The 22,072-nt window shown below is 45.4% G+C and overlaps 1 protein-coding gene across 1 annotated transcript; it reads right to left on the minus strand.

Annotated features, from left to right (window-relative positions):
- Positions 1-707: 707 nt before the first annotated feature.
- On the minus strand, positions 708-8,702 carry IGSF8 (immunoglobulin superfamily member 8). The gene is made up of 8 exons (XM_074262319.1): positions 8,567-8,702; positions 8,149-8,282; positions 4,192-4,566; positions 3,292-3,753; positions 2,425-2,832; positions 1,681-2,094; positions 1,317-1,446; positions 708-1,063 (listed from the first exon to the last, which is right to left on the minus strand). The coding sequence occupies exons 1-7, from the start codon at positions 8,623-8,625 to the stop codon at positions 1,331-1,333; spliced, it is 1,968 nt and encodes a 655-aa protein (XP_074118420.1). The 5' UTR covers positions 8,626-8,702; the 3' UTR covers positions 708-1,063; positions 1,317-1,330.
- Between the last annotated feature and the right edge of the window lie 13,370 nt (positions 8,703-22,072).

Here is a 22,072-nt window from a genome sequence, read left to right on the forward strand (position 1 = left end):
AGGCAGAATACAATGAGACTCTAATCTCTCTCTTCTCTCTGTTCTCAAGGTAGTCTAATTATTTTAGTTATATCATCACAATGCTGACTCTATACTGAACTTAAGAGTCCCCTGGAATTTCCAGGTTTTTCCCATATAAATTTCCCCACCTCCCCCTTCTTACTCTGGTGCAGTTGACTTTTTTTTTTTTCCCTGAGGCATTTGGGGTCAAGTAACTTGCCCAGGGTCACACAGCTAGGAAGTGTTAAGTGTCTGGGGCCAAATTTGAACTCAGGTCCTTCTGACTCCAGGGCTGATGCTCTATCCAGTACGCCACCTAGTTGCCCCTACAGTTGACTTTTTTGAATCCAAAGGTAGAACTTTATATTTGTCCTTATTAAAATTCATCTTGTTACTGTCAATCCATTTCAGTCTGTAGAGATTTTGTGGTCTTTGATTGTGGCCAACCAAGATATTTGCTTCTTTCCAGCTTTATGTTATGCCAAAATTGTACCTGGACACAAGTCATTGATAAAAATGATGAACAGAATAGGGCCAAACAGAGCAACGGAGAACTCCACTGGACAACTCCCTTGAGGTTGATATTGATCCATTAACTTATAGGCTTATCAGTCTTTACTATCTTCCCTCTCTGACTCCTATATATATATATATATAAACATTAATTGTTTCTAACTCCTTAGGAATGAAAAAGAGGAAGGATATGATTTTATATTTTATTAAAAAAAACAACTTTATTCACATTTTAGAAAAACAGTTTTGGGGTAAGGGGCAAGGACATGCCTATGGAAAAGGGAAAAGGTCAGAAAAGAGAGCCAGGATTTGGGGGGCACTGAGGAAAAGGGCACTGATCTCTCCTTGAGGTAAGTAGAAGGGTTGGGGCCGAGCCTGCGGCTTCGGAAAACCTCCCAGCCTGGCAGAGCTGAGGGGGATATCCTGGTCCCCCCAAATAAAATAAATAAAAAGGGTAGGAGACAGAAGGACCAGATTGGGGGTAAAAGGAAGAGGAAGTTTAGGCAACATTGATGTCGGGCTGGGAGTTGGGCTGGAAGACAGCTTGTACCTGCAGAAACAAGAGAAGGAGTTGAGGAGGATGCCAAAGGTGAGCTTGGGTTTCTTCTCCCACCTAACTTCATTGGGGTACCCAGCCTGATACCCCAAAGGAAAACATGGGACACATGGGATCCTGAGGTAGGAACGAGGGTAGAACTAAGGTATCCAGTGTCATAACCTCTCTTCCAATAGAAGTTCAGGAGGGTATTTTTACTCTGGGATAACTCAGGGATAGAAGGAGTTCATGGGCCCCAGGACCTTACCATAGGGTAAGGGTTCACCGCTTTCTCAGTCTTTTCATGAAGCAACAAGTGACCGTGCTAAGGATGGTGATACCTGTGACCAGGGCAGCCCCTGCACCCACCAATAGGGGCACAAACAGGGTGTCCAGGGCTGAAGAGGGAGAAAAGAAAGAGGATCTGTTAGTGACATTCCTGCTCTTTCTTCCCTCCTTTCTGTAGCTGGATCTTCCCCAAATCCACTCCTCTGACTTAGATTTCCAAAAACCCTCTAAGGTTTAACCAAGTGTTTTTTTTTACAGTTTCCCTCTCAGGTGAGGGGATCAGGGGGCAGGGAGCTGAACACCCAGGGATCGTGGTATTAGGATTATTGAGCGGGGCTACTCACGAAGGGTGTAGGGGTACACGGTGATGGGCTCGGAGCGAGCACTGCCTGCTTGGTACCAACTGTAGTCGGCGTGTTGTATCCAGGCGCTGGGAGCACAGTGGTATACCCCCTCATCCTGCGGCCCCAGCTCATGGAGCCTCAGTCGGTGGCTTCGGGGCCCCACCTGCTCCACGCTGACAGCACCTCCACCCGGCCGGATGCCTAGCTCTGCCACGCCATCCCGGCCCATGCCGCCGACCAGCTGGGGAGGGGGTGGAACCAGGCCTGGCTCCCCCAGCCGCTCCACCCACCAGCTGGTGGCCAGCCGTAGTCCGGGAGGGCCCCCCGTCACAGAGATGTTGCAAAACAGGGAAGCCGTCTCTCCCCGGTACACTGTGCCCCCTGCCAGCCACGCCACAGCTTCCAGCACCACACCTGTGAGGCACAAGAGCGTGAGATCAGAGGTGCTGGCCCTGGAGATGCCCAGGGGATCTGGGGGGAGGAGCAGGAAATTATGGAATATTAACCTTTCCCTGCTTTATCCATTACTTTGCATAAACCTGAATTTGGACAAGGAGGGAACCACTTTGGCAGAAGGATGGACTATGGAGACAAAGGAACTTGAACAGAGGAAGAAGGTTTCCCCAGAAATCTCTGCGAGGGTAATCCACTACTGTCTCAGGGCATTTTCCAGATGATTCCCCCTCTTTAGGAGCCTTCTTCGTGCTGATGTAGATTTTACTCCCTCAGGCTCCACCCTCTTACCTTCTTCCCTCACATGCACGGGGAGGGGCCGAGAACGAACACGGGCAGCCTCCCGAAGCCGGGCCCCAGGCCCCCGAACGTAGGCTCGTGCCAGGCAACGGTAAGTGCCCGCATCTCCAGGCCGTGCTGCCTCCAGCCGCAGACGGTAGGTAATGGGGGCTACTTTTTCCATGGAGATGTGTCGGTCCTCATAGCCTGGGCCTAGGCTGCCTATGCCCTCTGTGTCCAGCTGGGCCACCAGGTGCTCAGGCCCAGGGGCCCCTGCAGGTGCCATCTCCCAGCCCACAGAGTAGGCGGCATGGGGTCCTGGAGGGGGCAGTGCCCCCGATACGTTACACAGCAGCTCTAGCGGCTCTCCCGGGCCTACTCGCTGCTCCCCAGGGCCCACAACTACGGCCAACTGGCTGGCTAAAACATAGAATGGGGGGGGGGGTCAGAGAAGAAAGGAAATTACTGAGCAGTCAAGGCACAAGACTCTCCAGTCTCACAATCATGACTTGAATTTTTCGTCCCAGATAATACCCTTAATACAGATTTTACTCCTTTGGCCTTTTTGTGGTGGTGAGGAAAAGGGAAATAGAACAGATTACATCAGACAACTCTGTCTTCGTCCTTAAGCCTGTGCCCAGGCCTGACCACTCCTAATTTTAGCCACCAGAGTAGAGGAAGGCCCAGAAGCAGGCAGCTAGGGCATCAATGCCAACCCACTCTGCCCTCCCCCAAAAAATGGGTTTGTGGAACCAGCCCAGGCTCACTTTGCTCACTTTAGCATCTGAACCACAGTGGGAACCTCTCCCTGCTCCAGTTCTTGCTATGCCCACTTTAATGCCAGGCCAGATGCCCACCCTGGTGGCTAGGAACACTCACCCAGGGTCTGCACATCCACATGGGCCAGCACTGCCCGCTTCTCCCCAATCTGGGCCCAGCTGCCATCGGGGTCTTGGATCCATTCGGCAGCAGTACAGTGATAGGTGCCAGCATCCTCCGGCTGGGCACCCCCCAGCACCAGCCGGTACCGCTCTGCCCCCTCTTTGCTAAGCCGCAACTCGCCCGCGGTCAGTCGCTCGGCGTAGGGTGCCCCAGCCTCCACGGCCAGGTCAGGCCGCAGCCCGGCCACCTCTTGTAGCGTTGCCCTCCCCACAGGGGCCTCGGGCACTGCCCGCCCAAAGGACACTGCTAGGTGTGTGTGTTCCTGTGTGCTTGTCCGCGCCACACAGCCAAGGGCCAATTCTTGTCCCTCGGGCACTACCAGGCGTGGAGGGGAAGAGGAGCCCTGGCGGCCTCGGGGCCCGGGAGGGGCAGCGGACACCTGCAGCACATCTGGAAGGACTAAGAAAGAAGAGCTAGAATGAGGACCACGGTAATGCACATCAGGAAGAAGAGATCTCAGGGTGCCCATATACACACACTTACACACCGAGACACAATACACGTGTGGACATATTTATGTATATAAATTCCCAAACAGGTAAGAAAAAACTTAAGAGGGTTGGCAGAGTTCCCCCTCCTCCAACCAACCTAAGTGGAGAAACAGAAATAATCTTCCCCCTAGGCTTCCCCCGGACTTCCCCGACCAGGCAAAAAAGGGCAGAGCTGGTCAAGGAGACTCCTTTCGGAGGTGTGGTGGAATCCTGGCCTGGGAGACGAGGGCCTGCGCTCGGGCTGAAGCTCTGAGGAATGGCTGCCCTCGGTCTCGAAGGCCCCGTCCCCATCCGTGAGTCTTTCGTGGAGAGAACGCCCCCCTCCCACGCCCAGCGGCCCCGGTACCTCTCAGTTCCACCTTGCCACTGTAGCTGCCCAGGTATCGGGCGTCGGTGGAGGGGGTGTAGCACTCATAGACCCCGGCGTCCTGGGTCTGCAGGCGTGAGATCCGAAGCACCACAGCATCGCCCTGGAGCCGCTGCATCTGAATGTCTCCGGATGCCACGCGGGGCCCAAAGATGGCATAGGGGAAGCGGCTGTCCCGGGTGCTGATGACGCCCAGGGCCGACTCAGGTGCCTCAGGTCGGTAGAGAAACCACTCAAAGTCCTGCTGCGAGGGACCCTCGTAGTTGCTGACGTTGCAGGAGATGGAGATGGCAGTGCCAGCCACGCGGTACAGCGGTCCCTTAGGCATCACCACCTCCCGGGCGCCACACACACCTGCAGTGGACACAGGCCATGTCAAGGACCAGAGTCCCTGCTCCGAAAGTCCAGCAAGGGGAGAAGGGACGTGGGTACTGGGAGAGGGTTTCTGGGTCTTAATCACCAGTGAACACATGGGCAGAAGAGACTCGTTCCCTCCTCCCTCCTGCTAGGTCCCTCTGTTCTCTGGGCCATCCTGGCGCCTCCTTCAGAGATGGCACTGTGAGGGTGGGGGGGTTTCCTTGATTGTGGGATTCCCAGGATGGCATTTCCTATCACACACTCCACTGACACCAGCTTGCCCCTCGTCCCTTAAAGGATGGGAACGAGAGGCCTGGTTCAGAAGGGCCCATTGTCTCAGCTGCTCCCATTAGTAGGGGCTGGGCCACCTGGGGCCATGGAACAATGGAGCCAGTAGCCCCGAGCTGGGCAGGGCCTGGACACAGATGGAGTCATTTCTCCTCCGGGGACAAAGCGCTGTCCCCCACTACTAACCTCTCCAGCTGTGGACGGTGAGCTCACTGATTTCTCCACCTCAATAGACAGATACCCCTGCAGCTGAGACCATCACTGCCAAAGCCGGCCCCCACGAGAGCCATTATGCTGCCCCCTCCCACAGAATCATGACGTCTCTTCCCAGACCCTCTGCCAGCCTCCCCAACTTATCTGGGGCTGTTGGCCCCTTCTATCTCCCAAGGGCCTAAACAATAGAGAATGACATGTCTGGTGATTTGCATCTGATTTACATATTCATTTCATGTCAAGCTTCATGTCAACTCTCTCCTTTCCCCCTCTCTAAAGTTCTCGCAGGCTGAGCATCTCCCCCGTGGGAGAAGAGGATCAGAAGGGATCCCCACAGATTGCCCAATCCCCAAGTCATTCCTTGTTGAGCCCCACTTATTTTTTCCACGGTGCCTTCTGTTCCAGGGTCCAATATTTCTCTAGTTGTCTTTACCTTTCAAAGTTCCCAAGGGAGCCTCCCTGAAGTAGAGGGGTGGAGGAAAACAGGCTGGTGAAATCTCAGGGAGAACTGTCAGACCCCCCCCACCAGAAAAACCTGGGCTCTATTACCCTCAATCATCTAGTGCTCCAGTCCCCTTCAGCCTGGAATTCTGAAGCCACTTCTTATTCCTCACATTCTAACGGGACCAGAGACTGATGAGGGGGACTGGAGAAGCCTTGCTTAAGTTCCCCTTAACCATCTTTAACATTCTCTACTATGCACAGCTTCTTCCTGACTTGATCCCCTAAAAGTGGAAAGAATAGGGGGAGCCTTAGATAGAAGCCCCAAGATCTTAACTCAGTGCCAGGCACATGGGAAATGCTTAATAGTTGCTTGTTGACTGATTGGTAGTAGATATAATAATAAATAATAATAATATAATAATAATAATAATAATAATAATAATAATACCTCAGCCTTTACACTTCTCCCAGCGGGAGAGGTTCATGTATTATCCTCCTTTTGCGGGAGAACTAGGGCTTAGATAATTTAAATAATTTGCCTCAGGCTAGTAAAGATTAATTCTCTCTGCACTTTATCCTGCTGTCTCTATTCCATGATAACTCAACATTAACGGTTCCATAAGCAGGGGCAAAGTCACCCCACCACTCTAGGACTCAATTTCCTCATCTGTAGAATATAAAGTTTAGATGAGATTATTTCCAAAGCTTCTTTAGGTTCTAGAGTTTTATGAGTCTGTGAGTCAGAAGAGCCCAGCCTGCAGCTGGTTTCATAACCAGGGAGACAATAAAGAGACAGAACCACTACCAAGTTGCCCAATTGCACCAGGTCTGACCTTCTGTTTATGAGGGGTTCTTTCCACCCCCAGATTCCACCTGCATGTTAAAGCTCCAAGATCCCCATGGGAAAGCACCCTTTATCTTTGGAATTAACCTCAATAAGGTTTCTTACTTCCTGTCTCTCACCAAAAAAAAAAAAAAAAAAAAAAAAAAAAAAAAAAAAAAAAAAAAAACCCTTAGGACTTCTGCCTTGGAATCACACTGCCAATTGGGAAAAGATGCTTTGTGCTAAGCAACCAGTTCCTGTGGGTCCCTACTTCCCCCAGTGCCCAGCCCCCAGGGACAAAAGAGGAGAAAAAAGACATCCTCTCCCAACCACCATGATCCAGGAGTCCACTTAGCCGAGCAGAGGAGTTTGAGAACATCATGAAGCATCAGCAAATCTCTGGCCTAAAAATAGGTGACCATGACAATTATTACTGACACTCGACTAGTTCAACCTCAAATACCAAAATGAATCCTGGGAAATGAGACTGGGCATCAGTTTTCCCAAGGTTTCCATACAGTCCAATCCTTCCATTGTCTTACTTATCCCAACTGGCTGCCTTCTCCTCGAAGCCCTCATGGGCAGGCCAAACAAACCTGAACTAGCTATTGACTGGCATCACAGCCTGCTGTACCATGTTCCCACAGCAGTCTTTCAACTATGGTTGGGCGTAAGAAGGTACAAGGGCCAGATCTCCTGCCTGCAATGCCAGGGGCAAATGGTGCTTAGAGATTTTAGGATTAAAGACTTCACAGAGACCAGGCTGATGTTATCAGAGACTGACTTCGAAACATCTCTTCTTGCCAACATATTCTGAGTCCCAGACCTGGGTAAGATTGGAGGATAGGGAGGGTCAGAGCAAGGCTTAGTGTAACTGAGACAGTCCCCACAGCCCATAGCCCATAGCCTAGCCCCTTACCTGCAACTATTAACGGGGTGGACAAATGGCCGAGGAAGGTTAGAAATCTACAATAGTGTGGACAGAAGGGAGGGAGATGAGAGAACTGGCCGGATTAGGGTTAAGATAGGGAAAGAGGGTAAAAAGGGAAGAGAGAGCAGAAAAGGAGCAGAGGTCTAGAAGGCTGGGACCGTAAAGGGAGCAGTGAGACTGAACGCAGAGTTGGGGGAGGGAAGGACGAGCGGGGGTCACCGTCCCTGAGGAAATAATCTGGCCAAGTCAAGGGGGCAATTAGGGGAGACTTCAAAGATTCAGGGCAGAGCCAACCCCTGGCCTCCTGCCAACTCCGGGGCAATTACGAGGGCGGGCACTGCCCACGCCTAGGCCAGGCACGGAAGCTGCAGTGCTCCTAGGGTCTGGCTCTGCTGGAACAGAGAAGTGCACCCGGGATGGGGGGGGAGGTTGGGATAGCATCCCAGAGATTGGCCATGGCGTTATAGTTCGGTGGGGTAGCGTCTTTGGTAGCTCCTCACCCTGTCCTCCCCAAACAGCTGGAGAGGAGGAGCCTGGAGCTGGGAAACCCCTTTCCCTCCCATGACACCCTCTTCCTAATCGGCTCAGCTGAGGCCACAGAAGCCAGCTGGGCACAGTCCTGCGCGCACCCAACCCCGGGTCTGGAAGAGCCCCCGCGGCTGTCAGTGCGGGGGCAAAGGCCCGAAGCAACCCGGGTCGAACCGAACTCCCCGCAGGTCCTGGCGGAGGCTGAGGATGCTCTGGTCCTCGCCAAGATTTCCAGCCCGAAAGAGGCGCAGGGAAGAGGAGGGGGCAAGGCTGTAGTGGGAGGGGGATGAGGCGGGCTGGCGGGACGCGGGACAGGAAGAGCTAGGGGAGTTCCGCGGCTCCTCTTTCTTACCCAGCATTAGCGGCAGCAGCAGTCGCCACGGCGTGCGCCCGAAGGCTCCCATGCTGCGCGCTGCAGAATCCGGGGAGGATCCGGGGGGCGGCTCGGGCTCTGGGGGGCCAGGGGCTCGGGGGGCGCATGCCCGGCTGGAGGGAGCAAGATACACCGAGCCCGAGCGGCCGCGTCCCCTCCTTCCTCTTCCTCCTCCTCCTCCCCCTCCTCTTCCCGCTTTCCCTCTCCCTCCCTTCGGGCTTCTGGGCCTGGTTGGTCCCACCTCCGCCCGGCAGGGTTCCGCCCAGACCCCGCCTCTGCCCAGCCTCTCTCCCTCCCCACCTCCGGGGTGAATGCTTGGCGCTTCTCTCCAGTCGGATTCACAGTACCCCGTCCCGGGCCCTGATCCTCGCCCTCCAGTTTGTCCCAAGGTCCTCACTGGTCAGGAGAGGGCGGACCCCTCGCTAGGGAGAAGATACCGAGAGCAAGTGGCGTCATCGAAGAGTTGGGGCCAGCTCGGAGTCCAGCTGTTGTTTCCTTCTGGGCCTGGGGGCCTTCCCAGCTGGCGGGGAGAACCTCGGTGGGGTGAGGGCTAGGGCAGGTGGGTCTGGGGCAAGTGAATGAACAGGCTCAGCAAGGGTGACAGCTCACTGAAAAAGGGGGGGGGGAGGAGAGCCAGAGACAGATGGAGCCAAAGAGACAGGGACAGAGAGAGAGAAAAAGAGAGACAGAGACACAGAGAGAGAGATAGAAAGAGAGAGACAGAGAGAGCTTCTGCAACAGTGGGAATTTAGTATGCAGGGGGAAGAACTTTGCCAGGGGTGGGGAGGGCAGAGTGCTGCCTCACGGATGAAGCTGGGTGAGAAGCTCTACGTAGGTTCTTCCTGTCTGGCACGTGTGATTCATAGAATCATAGGATTTAGAAGTTGAACCGAGGAGCCTGGGATAGATATCTAATGCAATTCTTCAGTTTACAGGAAAAAGAAACAAAAACAAAAAACAAAAAAAGCTTCAAGACTGAAGCTCTGAGCTGGGCAATGTTCAGGAGAGCAGAGCTAGGATTCAAACTGATGCCTTTTAACTCCTAAATCAGTGTGGTGGGATCCTTGGTTTCCTTCAAGTGCCCCTTCTTCAGGAAGCCTTTCCTGATGCCCACCCCATCCCATCTGTTAGGTGTCTTCTCCCCAAACTCCCTGGTATTCCTGTTGCATGAATTCTGAATGTACTGGTGTGTATATTTTGTCGCCCTTATTAGAATGTAATCTCCTTGAGAACAGGGACTGTTTTGCTGTAACCCCAGTGCTTAGCACCGTGCTTGGCACATAGTTAAAAATCCATGAATGTGGATTCATTGGTTCCTGGTTTCTTCTTGCTAATAATAGCTTGGCCCCTTATCATTAGCATCTTAGGGAGGCACCTAGACAACCAGCTCCTGCTCTAAGCAGTTATGGAGCTCAGGAATACTGGCAAATAAAAAGAGGTGACTTTGTAAGAGGAACTGGAAGGAAGCACCAAGCATGGTGAATCTGAGAAATGTGTCCCTAATGGCTGAGAACAAAGGGCCTTTGAGAAGGATCTTGAGACCTCAGAACCAGCCTTTTTCTCTTTCTAGCTCCTCTAGGACCCAGCCAGGTTTGAGGGGACAGAAAGAGTAGAGCCCTCATTTTTTACTGACATTCTTGTATGGAATTTGAGAAATTAATGCAGCACTTTTAAGGAATCATTTAATATGCACCCTGCAGCAAAACCCATCTTTTTAATATCAATATTCTGATGAATTATTACATGATGAATGTTGAATTAAATTGAATTTTGTGATGGTGACTCATGAAATGCCATCTTAGAAAAACCAAAATGGTGACCTTCCCCTAAGGTCAATGAAAAAGGACATAGTATGTAAAATATATAGGCTCCAACTTTTAAATGAGAAAGTAGCATAATAGAACCAGAGACTTTTTCTTTTTGGATAATCCAACAAATTGACCTACTTGAGGTTTCTGTGTTTGGCATTCTCTCTCCCATCTCAATGCATGTTTTATGTGCTCTTCTATCTCACTTCTGTCTTTTGGAATTTCTAATTCTCTTCAAGACTCAACTCTTAGCCAAGCTTTTTTTTTTTTTTTTTTTTTTTGATCCTCCCAGTAGTTAGAACTCTCTCATCCCCTGGTGAAAAAATAGTTTATTTACTTTGTATGTAATTTTTATTTACGTATCCATGTACATGCTGTAACCCCCCCCCCATACAATATAAGCTTCTTGAGGATAGGAACTATTTCTTTTTTATCTTTGTACCCTCAGAATCTAGCACAATGCCTGGCCCTTCAGACATATCAGTTTAATTAAATTGAATTAGGATCAGGAAAAAAAAAAGGTAGGCTGACCACGTAGTGAGAATGAAAGATGATAGATAAAAAGAACTGCACTGGTTTGAAATAATATTAAAAGAACAAGAGACAGCATGGTGTGATGATGGAGAACCAGTCCTGTGTTAGTAAGACCTGGCTTTTTGTCCTACCAACGACACAGATAAGTTTTGTGACTCAACCTGTCAGTGGCCCAGACAACTTTCTAAGACTGGGGTCCTTAACCTTTTTAATGGAAATCTGATGAAGCTTATGGGCCCTTTCTCAAGTCAAGCCAACAAGATCAAAGTACTTATTACATGCCAGGCACTAGGAATGTTTTCAAATATATAAAATAAAATTTATGAGATTACAAAGGAAACTAAATATAATGAAATACAATGATCAATAAACAGTGACTGACTATGAAAGACTTAATTATTCTGATCAATGTGATGATCCCAGACAATTCTAAATGACTCATAATGAAAAATGCTATCCACCTCCAGAGAGAAAACTGGTGAACTCTGAGTACAGATGAAAACATATTGGTTTTCACTTTATTTTTTTTCTTTTCTCCCTGTAACATGGCTAATATAGAAATATGTTTTGCATGGCTTCACATATATAATGGGGTATCTTATTGCAAGCCTTCTCAATGAGTGGGGGAGGGTCAGGGGAGGAGAGACTTTGGAATTCAATTTTTTTAAAAATGAATGTTAAATAATGTCATCAAATTATATCTAAAGCAAGTTCACGGACATCTCCCCTCCCCCTAATCAAATTAAGAGTCCTTGTGCTATTTTACAAAGCAATATACATTGGTAATGGGAGTTCCAACACCGAGTTCTCTGTGCCAGTAGAATTACCATTCTGCCTCTTACACTGCCGCCCCCCCCCCAAAAGGAAAGTCTCAGCTATGTTGGGTGGATGGACCTGCTATGAACAAGAATCATTAATGACAAAAAAAACCAAAAACAAACAAACAAACAAAAAAACCAGGAGGGCTTCTGCCTCCTTTTTCCTGCTCTCTGAAGTGGATGGAAAATTTATCTCCTCTCTCCTCTAACTCCTTTTCTTCTGTCCCTCAGAAAATCAAATACACAATCGTGAGACTCGTGGCTTAGGAACGGAGCTGTGGGATGGCAGCAGGGGAAGAGTTAAAGACTGGAAAGAGTGTCTGTGTAGGGTTCCTAAAAGAAACGTGCACTCTGCCTCTTCTCTCCCCAGTCTGTGAGTTCTAAAGTCCGTCACCAGGGGGCACCCATGGTTCAATCCTGGCATAGCCCGTCAGACACTTATGTAACTTAAGAAAAACAAGACTGGGAGGGGGAGACAAGGAGGGAACATGTGAGCATACACACAGAGACTATATATCTCTTACACACAGAGATACACTCTGTGACAAGAGATACATTACATATACAGACAGAATATACAACATACACATTGTAACATCACAATCCAGGACTTCATAGGAATATTAGGAATCCAGACACCCAGAGAAAGCAAGAAAGGGCGGTGGGAAAAGAAATTTTATTTGGAATCAAAAGTCAGGGGTTTGAATTTTGAATCCTGACTGCTAATCCTACTTGCTGTGTGTGTTTGAATAAGTAACATCTCCTTAGTCATCAGTGTCTATTGTTTAAAAAAAAAAAAAAAAAAAAAAAAAAAAAAAAAAAAAAAAGGCTTAACGGATGATCTTTAAAGTCCTTTCTAGCAATAAAATCTCACAATTCTGTAAGGCAAGACCTTGGAACAGCATGGCGCATCTTGCATCTAGCACCCAGCACCAGGGCCAGGGCTAGTTAGGTAAGACTCCTCCCTGCAGGGGTGGAGGAGCAGAAGGCAGCTCTGGAGGAGTGCCAGCGCCGACTCTAGGTGACTGTGCCATGGGTTAGTTAGCAACTGAGCCTGGCGCTGAGATGTAGACACAGATGTGTGGGGTGCGGTGGGTGGGTGTTGGGCACAGCAGTGCATGCAGGAGCTACAGAAGCCCTTTTGGTTTCTGGGTTTGCTGCCCATCACCAATCTGCCACCCACTCCCCATCTGCTGCTTGATGTCGGTACACACTCTGCACAGGGGCTGAGGCATCCTAACATCACATGTACCCAGAGGCAGAGTCACGTGTCACTCACCACCTACTGATGAAGATTCATATAGGATATAACAGACACAACCAGGATTTACAAAAACAAGTGCAGATACGCTGACACAAATATATGCGCTCAGCCACAGGCCCAGACCCACCGAAAGACACCCACAGCAACTAATATGCATAGAGATTTCAATAGATATGATTTCATCAGTGTGTATACTCCCTCCACCCACACAGATAGAAATAATAGGGAGCATTTAGATATCACTGTACTTACAATGCATTTGACCTCTCTGGATTTGTAGAACAAACCTGTGAGGTAGATAGTGTGCTTATTATGTCTATTTTACAGAGTAAGCAAATGAGGTGCAGAGAGTTATAACTTGCTCAAGAGCACGTGGCTTGGAAATGGTATTAAATCTAAGCCTTCTTTCTCCAAACAGTGTTCAGATTCACTTTGTAACTGCATAGAACCTCCAAATCTTAGGCATGGGATTTTGGAGTACTCTGGTGGCTCCTTATCCTGGTAATGAGCATCTTTGGATTTGCATAGGCTAGTCCTGAGACTAGTCATTTTTGGGCCTTCTTTTGCCATCTTGGGGCAGCTAAGTGGCTCAGAGCACTAGGTGTGTGACTTTGAACAAGTTGCTTAGCTTCTGTCTGCCTCAGTTTCCTTAACTGGAAAATGAGCTTGTTGAGTTATCTTACTTCCAATGGGAAAACTCCCTTTCTTTGTAGTGTCTGCTATCTTCTCTTCGTGTGTGTGTGTGTGTGTGTGTGTGTGTATGTATTCTTTATCTGATTTTTTTTTTTCTAAAAATTTTGCCATTTGCTATGTGTGTTCCTTGTGGAACTAGTATTTGATAGGAAAAGAATCAAGAATTAGATATAAAGCTTGGGCCCTCCTTTCCCCCTGATAACTGGACATTCATCAGAAGTTTAGTCTGAATATGAAAACCACATCCCTTAGAGTAAAAAGATTTAAGGAACAAATAGAAATAATTCTAACCCAGAATCCTTCTGTCTGAAGAGCAGTCGCCAACTTCTTCCGGGTCCCAACCTCTTGCTTTTCCTCCTTGCAGCAATTAAAGTCTTCCTTAGAGAAGGAGAGGACAGTGAGGAAAAGAAGTTAGTGATATCTTTTCTGCCTCCCTGTGAGCCACACTCTGACACCCTTGTGCTATATGTAGGGGATAGCCTCACTACACTACTAAGTGCTTGTTGATTAATTGCCATCATGGTGATTCATGGGAGAAGTACTTTAGAAAAGGGCAAATAGATTAGAGATATAAATATACATAATATAATAATATAATATGCATAACATTATAGATGATCCAGGTTCCAAAATGCATAAAGCACATGTATTGAAATAGATAAAGAAACTTATAAAAATAGAAAACATAGATTATCTCCATAAAGACCAAAATATTAATAGAAATATTTACAGCAGCTCTTTTAGATATAGAAAAGAACTAGAAACAAAGTAAATGCCCATCAGTTGGGGAATTGTTAAACAAATTGTAGTATAATGGAATATTACTGTGCCATAGGAAATGCTGAACATTTTGAACATAGAAAAGCTTGGAAAGATGTATACAAACTGATACAGAATGGATTAAGCAGGGCCAAGAAAAAAATTTACACAATTATTGCAACAACATGAATGGAAAGAACAGCCATCACAAAATAATTGAAAATGAATGTTGCAAAATTACAGAGAACAAGCATAGCCTCAAAGAAGATATAGAAAAAGACATTTCACTTTTCTTCTCCCCTTCTCTCAGCCCTTTGCAGAGTTATAGAAATATGGGGTCCATGGGAAAAGAACATTGCCTATATTATCAGTGGTGGGGAGTTAGGGGATTAATGGTTTTGTTGATTTTTTTCTCTTCTTACTTTTTTTTTCTTTTTTCCTTTAAAATATTTTTTGTTGTATGGAGCAGCTTTCTGAGAAGGGAAAGGGAGGAATACTGAAGGAAATTTAGGTGATATAAAAAACTAAATGTTCAATAAAAATTTATTTTAAAAAAAGAAATAGATACACAGTCATAAATCACATTCTGGTGCACATTTGATTTTTTTTCTTACAAATATGTGTAAATTTAACATCCTGATGCTGTGGTGGGAACCAAGACGACAGACGTTAGAATATCCAGTGATGGAATAAGTTTATGGACCTTTGCCCCTTGAAGTACTAAAAAGCTTTGCTTTCACGACATTCTAAACAGAGACAATTCTCTCACTATGGATGCACTGAGATAGACACAGGCACATCACATACTTGTTATATGTACAATTTCTCCTCTCTCTAGCCTTTCTCTTACCCTAATGTAAGCCATTGCAGTAGACTGGATAAATGTGCTCTTTGACTGGATCCCCCAATATTACTTTGGCTAAGATCCCTCCCACATTATTCTCTATCCCCACCCCCACCTCCCACAATTCCTAAATCCTCCATTAGGGGAATCAAAAAGACAGTCTTAAGAGGAAAGAGAGAGGGGAGGGACGTGGTATGTAGTTGCTGGGCTTGGCATTTTCCAATTCTTGAGCCTTGGAGGGGGGTATTGCCCTTTCTCTGCCCTGGCTCATTCCTGCTAACGCCCACTCCGGAATGTCACTTATGGATCCCTCTCTCAGCTGGAATCCCCCCCTCAACCCTCCCTCCTCTAGTAAAGTTCTTTGCTCTATTGAGCATGGATCTAACCCTTTCTTGCCCCTTACTCTCAGTTCTCCAAACCTTTGCCAGATGAGGAGGATCAAAGGCTCATGGATTTTACAACTAAAATAAACTTTCATCATCCATTTAAACCCCCTCATTTTACAGATGAGGAAACTAAGGCCCAGGGTGGGAAAATAAGTTCCCAAAATCCCACCAGGGAAACTGGGAAACTGGGAACTAATGGGGGAAAGAAGAGAACCCCTAAGGGCATATGGAATATAGGACAATATGTCTCCTATTCCCCCACCCTACTTATTTGTAGCATGTTGGGGTTTGGGCTTCTGATTTCAACAGAAAACTTCCTGAATGATAGCTCAGCAACTTAGCAGAAATTTAGTCATAAGGAATTGCCCAGGGTAGTGGGAGGTTAAATAATTTGCCATAGGGTCACATAGCTGCTACCTGTCAAAGGAAGGACTTGAAAACATACTTTTATCCACTATTCCACACTCTCTCCTTAGCCCAACTATTTTAATTAACATGAAATTAGGTTGAAAAGAACATAAAGGGCTTTTAGAGGAAAAAAGAGGTTGCTTAGGAGTTGTTTCTTTCTGTCACTGGAGTCTGGACCTGGATTGCTTATACCCAACACTGGCTGACCTCTGGCTCCTCCCCAAGCTGTCACAAAGCTCTGCCCTAAAATACAAGCACAGATTGATGTCCAAGAAGTGCTTGGGAGCCCAGGAAAAGAGAGGGTATCCAGAAAAAGAGACCCATTTACAAGATATAGTTTGAAGGCCTGGCATTGAAACTTCTGGCACTACATGCCCAGAGACACATACAATATGGCCATATCCATATCTACTCATAGACCAGCCGTAATAAAGCTGCAAAGTTCAGGACCTGTAATGAAAAGGATTGCCTTTTGGGAATGTTGGGAGGGAACTGGGTATCCATTCAATTATTTCCTTTTCTGGGGAAGACAGAATGAATGAATGAAGCATTAAGAGGTTACTATGCACAAAGCCCTATGGGAAACATTGAGGACACAAATAGAAAAGCAAGACAATCCCTTCTCTCAAGTAGTTTACATTCTAATGAGGGAGAAAACATATAGGGAAGGTTTCAGCTGCAAGTTAGATGGCAAAGTCCCATGATCTTTAGGGTGCAAAAGAAATGTTTATTTCTCTTTTCTAATGCTATTTAGACTGCTAAAATCACATCAGACTTTTGATGTTGAACCCCTTGCTATTGCTAAGTTCTTTTGTAGCAAGAACTTTTTTAGGGGATCTTCAGTAGCTGTAATAGTAGCTCCTGCAGGATATCAGCCTACATCTCTTCAGAGGCTGCAGTATGTGATAGTCCCTATTCTGCTTTCCCTTCCATATTTGGGGAGGGAGAGTGTAGAGAAGAGACAATTTCTAGTCAGATAAGGATATGGATGAAATCACCTAAAGCCTTCTAGCAACCAAAAGACTTTCTGATTGGCCAAAAGTGATTCTAACATTGCAAATTAATGAAAGAGCTTGATACACTGAACCTATCTGGGCCAAGGCCAAATGGCAAGTGGGTCCAGGTCACCCAAACTCTTTTTGTTTTTGTTTTTTGGGGTGTTGTGACAAAAGAGCAACATACTTAGCATATGTTTCAATTTAGAAAGGATCAGGGGACCAATCTGGACCTGCAAACTTCAAAGATTAAATTAGCTACTTTTAGTCTAGACTAGAATCTTGCATATGCATTTTTTATTGTCTTTAATACTGGTTTTAGGATAGTTAGGTGACACAGTGGATAAAGTGCTGGGTATGGAGTCAGGAAGATCAGAGTTCAAATGTAACCTCAGATACTTACTAGCTGTGTGATCCTGGGCAAGTCACTTAATCCTTTTTGCTTCATCTGTAAAATTATTTGGAGATGGAAATAGCAGATCACTCCAGTATCTCTGCTAAAAAACAAACAAACCAAAAATTCAAATGGACACTATTGAAATGACTGAATAATAACAATACTAGTCATCATTTCTGGAGACTTTTTTCCCTTTGTGAACAAGTAACGTTCTTATGGTGATAGAAAGAGTAAGAACAGAAGGAGTGTATGATTGGATGGAGATCTCATTAAAGTAGCAATAGTAGAATATGGGGCTTGGATGTGTCAAATCTCTGAGAGCACAAAACCCAGGAACATGTTCAGATCTAGGGAACTAAGGAAACTCTAAAGATCCGGGGACTGAGGACTATGTCAGGGCCCCAAGACCGCTGACCTAGCTCAGAAAGTATTATCAAAGAAGTAGTTGTCACTGATCCCCAAAAACCTTTGTTTCCACTGCCCGTTTGTGTCTACTTTCTTGCTCCCAGAACAGCTCAATGCAAAAAAAAAAAAAAAACCCAAACAAACAAAAAACCCAAATTAATATAAAAATCATTCTTCAGGGAGCACCTGGACCATAGAAAGCCTCCCAGATTTACAAGTGAAAAGTATCCAGGTGACCAGACTTCCCCACACTGCACTGCTGTGTTCTTTCCAACAACATCCATTTTCTAACCAAGGGCTAAGGACCAATTTAAAGACTACCACTTTAGATCTGGGGCCTTCATGCATCGCCTACAGCCACCTCCAGAGTGGGAGAGAGATTGGTGTCCTTATTAGGACTATTGGCAGTGATTCCTGCCTTCCTCTCCAACTGCTCTGCTGCCTTTCTGATTGGAGAAAACAATGCCGGCACAGAAAGCTCCATCACGCTAGCCAAGTGTAAAAGATCTGGGATGTTTAGAAAGCCACAAGAAACAGTTAAGTGGACTCTGAACTGGAAGAGTGTCAGAATAATACTGACCTGGAGAGAGGTCTCAAATGAAGTGCCCCAAGAATCTGAACTTGTCCCTGTGGTGTTCAGCATTTTAATCAGTGACTTGAATGGATAACTTTGACTAATATATAGACCAATTTACAGGCAATATTTTTTTAATGAGAAGAAAAATGAACATACTGAATGAAAAATTTAAGATAAAAACAATTCAACAAGACAGATTGTTTGAAAAAACCTATTTAATAGGAATAGATGTAAAGATCGATACTTAGTCTTTTTATTGTTGTTCAATCAGGTCTAATTTTCTGTGATCCTATTTGGGACCTTCTTGGCAAAGATACTGGAGCCGTTTGCCATTTCCTTCTCCAACTTATGTTACAGAGGAGGAAACTGAGGCAAACAGGGTTAAGTGTCTTGCTTAGGGTTACCCAGCTAGTAAATTTCTGAGGAGAGGCTTGAACTCAGGAACAGGAGTCTTCCTGGCACCAGGCCTGGCATTCTGTGCACTGTGGCACCACCTAGATGCCCATGTACTTAGTCTACTCCACTAATATAAGATGAGAGAGGAATGTCTACAACAGCAGTTCATTTGAAAAAGATCTGGAGGGCTTAGTGGAAGTCTCTTTCCTAAGTCTTCTTTATTCTACACTATATTCATTGCTGCTCTCATCAGCTTCCATGGATTCAATTATCATCTCTATTCATCTACTTCCCAGATCTACATATTGAGTCCTAGTCTGTCACTTGAATTCTAGATTTACATTATCTATGTGTCCATTGGACATCTTGAACTGGATGTCCAGATTTTCCTTTCACTCCACACACAGATTCAAGTTTTCATCACTGCCTCTCATCCGGACTATTACAATGATTTTCTAATTCTCTTTGCCTTGAGTCTCTCCTCCATCATCTATTTGGAGGGCAGAGTGATTTTTTCCCAAAGCAGAGGAAAATCTGATCCTGTCACTGTCCAACTTAACTCCATTTGCTTCCTGTTACTTCCAGAATCATATAAAGTCCTCTGTTTTGCATTTAAAATCTTTTACAAAATGGCAGGCCCTCTTATTTTGAGGGATAGTCTTATGCTTTGCTTTGGTGTACTGACCTGCTCACTATTTCTCTCACAACATTCCATCTCTGCCTCTTAGAATCCATGGATTCCTTCAAGATTCAACTTAAATGTTAACCTCTGCAGGGTCTTTCCCAGACCCCCTGAGCTGTTAGAAGCTTACCTTGTAAGATTCTTTCATATACTTTCTATGTAACTCATATGTACCTACTTATTTACATGTTGATTCTTCCATGAGAATGTAAGCTCCTTGAGGATAGGGTCTATCTTTGCTTTTCTTTGTACTCCTTCATTACCCCTTATAAATAAATAAATTCACACAGTGTCTGACACATAACAACAAATGCTTGTTGAATCAATGAATGAATGAATATTCAATTTGAGTCAACAGTGTAATATGGCAGCCAAAAAAGCCAATAAGATCTTGGGTTGAATTATGATAAGCACACTGACCAGAATAAAGGGATCTATTGTATCACCATACTTTGTCCTAAAGATAACATCTGGAATATTGTATTTATTGGGGAGCCTCATTAGAGAAGACATGAATAAGTTGGAAAGTGTTTGAAGGAGAGTGGCCAGTATGGTACCCCATTATTGTAGGGACAGGGGCTATTTGGCCTGAAAGAGAAAAGATCATGGCAGGGGGTGGGGAATGATAGCTGTTTTCAAATATTTGAAGGGCTGTAATATGAAAGAAATTAAACATAGGTTAAACTATGACTGATAAACTGAGGTTGGACTTTATCTTCCTGACTCTGGGCTCAGTGTTCTCATCCAGCAACTGTCTCAGGATAACATTTTGAAGTTAGAATCAGGTTCACATCTCTTTAAAGCAGAACTAGGAGATGCAGATCTGGGTTCAATGTGAAGAAGAACATCCATAAAAATGGGAGAAAGTGGGAGCTTCCAGTTTAGAGGATTTCAAGTAAAAGTTAAGTAAATATTTTTAACAATATTATAGAGAATATTTTTATTTTAGCATAGGCTGGATTCAGTGCTTGTTGAAGTCCTTTTCAGTCAGATTCTGGGTATGCTGGTGGATGGGGAACAATCTTGGGAATTCATCTCCTTAGAGTCCCCACCCAGAGCTTCTTCTTGAAAATCTCAGAAAATGGTTCATGTCTAGTTGTCTTTTTTTTTTTTTCCTCCTAAGGCAATTGGGGTTAAGTGACTTGCCCAGAGCCACACAGCTAGGAAGTGTTAAGTCCAAGACCAGATTTTAACTCAGGTAGTCTTGACTTCAGGGCTGGTGCTCTATCTACTTCACCACTTAGCTGCCCCTCAAGTCTAGTTTTCTACCAGTGAAAAGAAAAGGGCCTCAGCTCCTATGCAAGAACTCAGTATAACTTTGTATTTAGGTACAAGACAACCTTTCTGTTACCCTCACAGGAAATATAAAACAACAAAGCAGTAATTTAATAAAGGATCAATATATTACTCCTTTAATTTCATTGAGTTACACCCCAGAGCCAATACTCTTCCCATTACAGTGAGTCCATTTCTCTGTATCTCTGTCTCTCTATCTGTGGAATGAAGAAAGCCAGCCTTATTTTCTATGGCAATCAGTCAAAGAGGCAGAACCCAACTATCAATTATTCTCAGTTGAAGATACTTAATCTGCCTAATCATATACATCAGGGATGGAGGCTATAGGAGAGAGAAAATAGAAGGATCTTATTGGGATATTAGAAGGAACTAGGGCTGAGATACATGTAATGTTTTGCATTAACTAAATCAGATATAAATACAATCTTCCTCTTTAGATTATGGAGGAGGAAGTGACTGAGTTTTCAAAGGTTGTACCAGAGGAGTTCAAGGGCTGGTAGATTTTAACAAATTGGAAAGGATCACAAGACCATCGAACTCGTACTATAAGGGATCTCTCAGAAGCCAGCAAGTTCAGCCCCCTCATTTTATAGATGAGCTTTGTGAGTCTGTACTCACAAAGCATCTGAAAAGAGATGTGAACCTGATTCTAACTTCAAAATGTTATCCTGAGACAGTTGCTGGATGAGAACACTGAGCCCAGAGTCAGGAAGATAAAGTCCAACCTCAGGCACTTGCTAAATGTCAATTAATTTTGTTTGCCTCAGTTTCCTCAGCTATAAAATGAGTATAATAATAAACCTACCTCTTAGTATTGTTGCAAGGAACAAATGAGATAATATTTGTAATGTACTTAGCACAGTGTCTGATGCATAATAGGCCCTATATAAATGCTTATTCTCCATCCCATCCCCACCCCTATCGGTGCTACAGCAATTTCATGGGTTGGGTAGTATTCTGCTATATGAGAATCAGCCTGGTTACATCCTGGAGAGGCCCCCAGATAATGAGTTTTCCTAGTCATAGAAATTTATTAAAGCAGAGATTCTTAACCTGAGGTTCATGAATTTTCTCTTTAAAAATTAATTGCTTTACTTCAACAAATCAGGTTCCATTTTAATCTTATGCATTTTGTTTTATGCCTTTTAAAACATATGGGCTTCACCAGACTGCTCAAGGAGTCCATGACACAAAAATGTTTTAAGAATTTCTGCTTTAAAGTATCTACTCAGATATGGAGGGGGGGGTGAAGTGTTTGACTATGGAGAAAGAATGTACAAGGAAGGAATGTAGATGGAAGGAAGGAAGGGAGGAAGGAAAAAGAGGGGAAAAAAGGAGGAAAGGGAGGGGAAGAGAATGAAGAAAGGGAAGAAAGAGAGGGAGAAAAGAAAGGAAGGAAAGAAGGAGGGAGGGAAGGAAAGGATTTATTAATCATCTACTAGGTGCCAGACACTTTACAATAACCTCACAACAACCCTGGGAGATAGGTGCTATTATTACGTCCGATTTAAAGATGAGGATATCAAGGCTAGCTGGGATTATGGGATTTGACCAGGGTCATATAGCTAATAAGTGTCAGAGACTGATTTTTGAACTCATGTCTCTCAGATTCCAGGCCCAACATTCTATTCACAATGTCAT

Source organism: Sminthopsis crassicaudata, chromosome 4 (assembly GCF_048593235.1).
Source record: "Sminthopsis crassicaudata isolate SCR6 chromosome 4, ASM4859323v1, whole genome shotgun sequence".
In the NCBI taxonomy this organism is placed as follows: Eukaryota; Metazoa; Chordata; class Mammalia; order Dasyuromorphia; family Dasyuridae; genus Sminthopsis; species Sminthopsis crassicaudata.

What these genes read in the sequence shown, in the direction of transcription:
- IGSF8 (XM_074262319.1), bottom strand. Translation starts at nt 8,625, where the DNA reads ATGACGCCACTTGCTCTCGGTATCTTCTCCCTAGCGAGGGGTCCGCCC. An exon ending in TGTGGATGTGCAGACCCTGG is followed by an intron (nt 2,833 to 3,291) that starts GTGAGTGTTCCT and finishes TCTATGTTTTAG; the next exon opens with CCAGCCAGTTGGCCGTAGTT. An exon ending in CGTGTACCCCTACACCCTTC is followed by an intron (nt 1,447 to 1,680) that starts GTGAGTAGCCCC and finishes CTCCCTCTTCAG; the next exon opens with CCCTGGACACCCTGTTTGTG.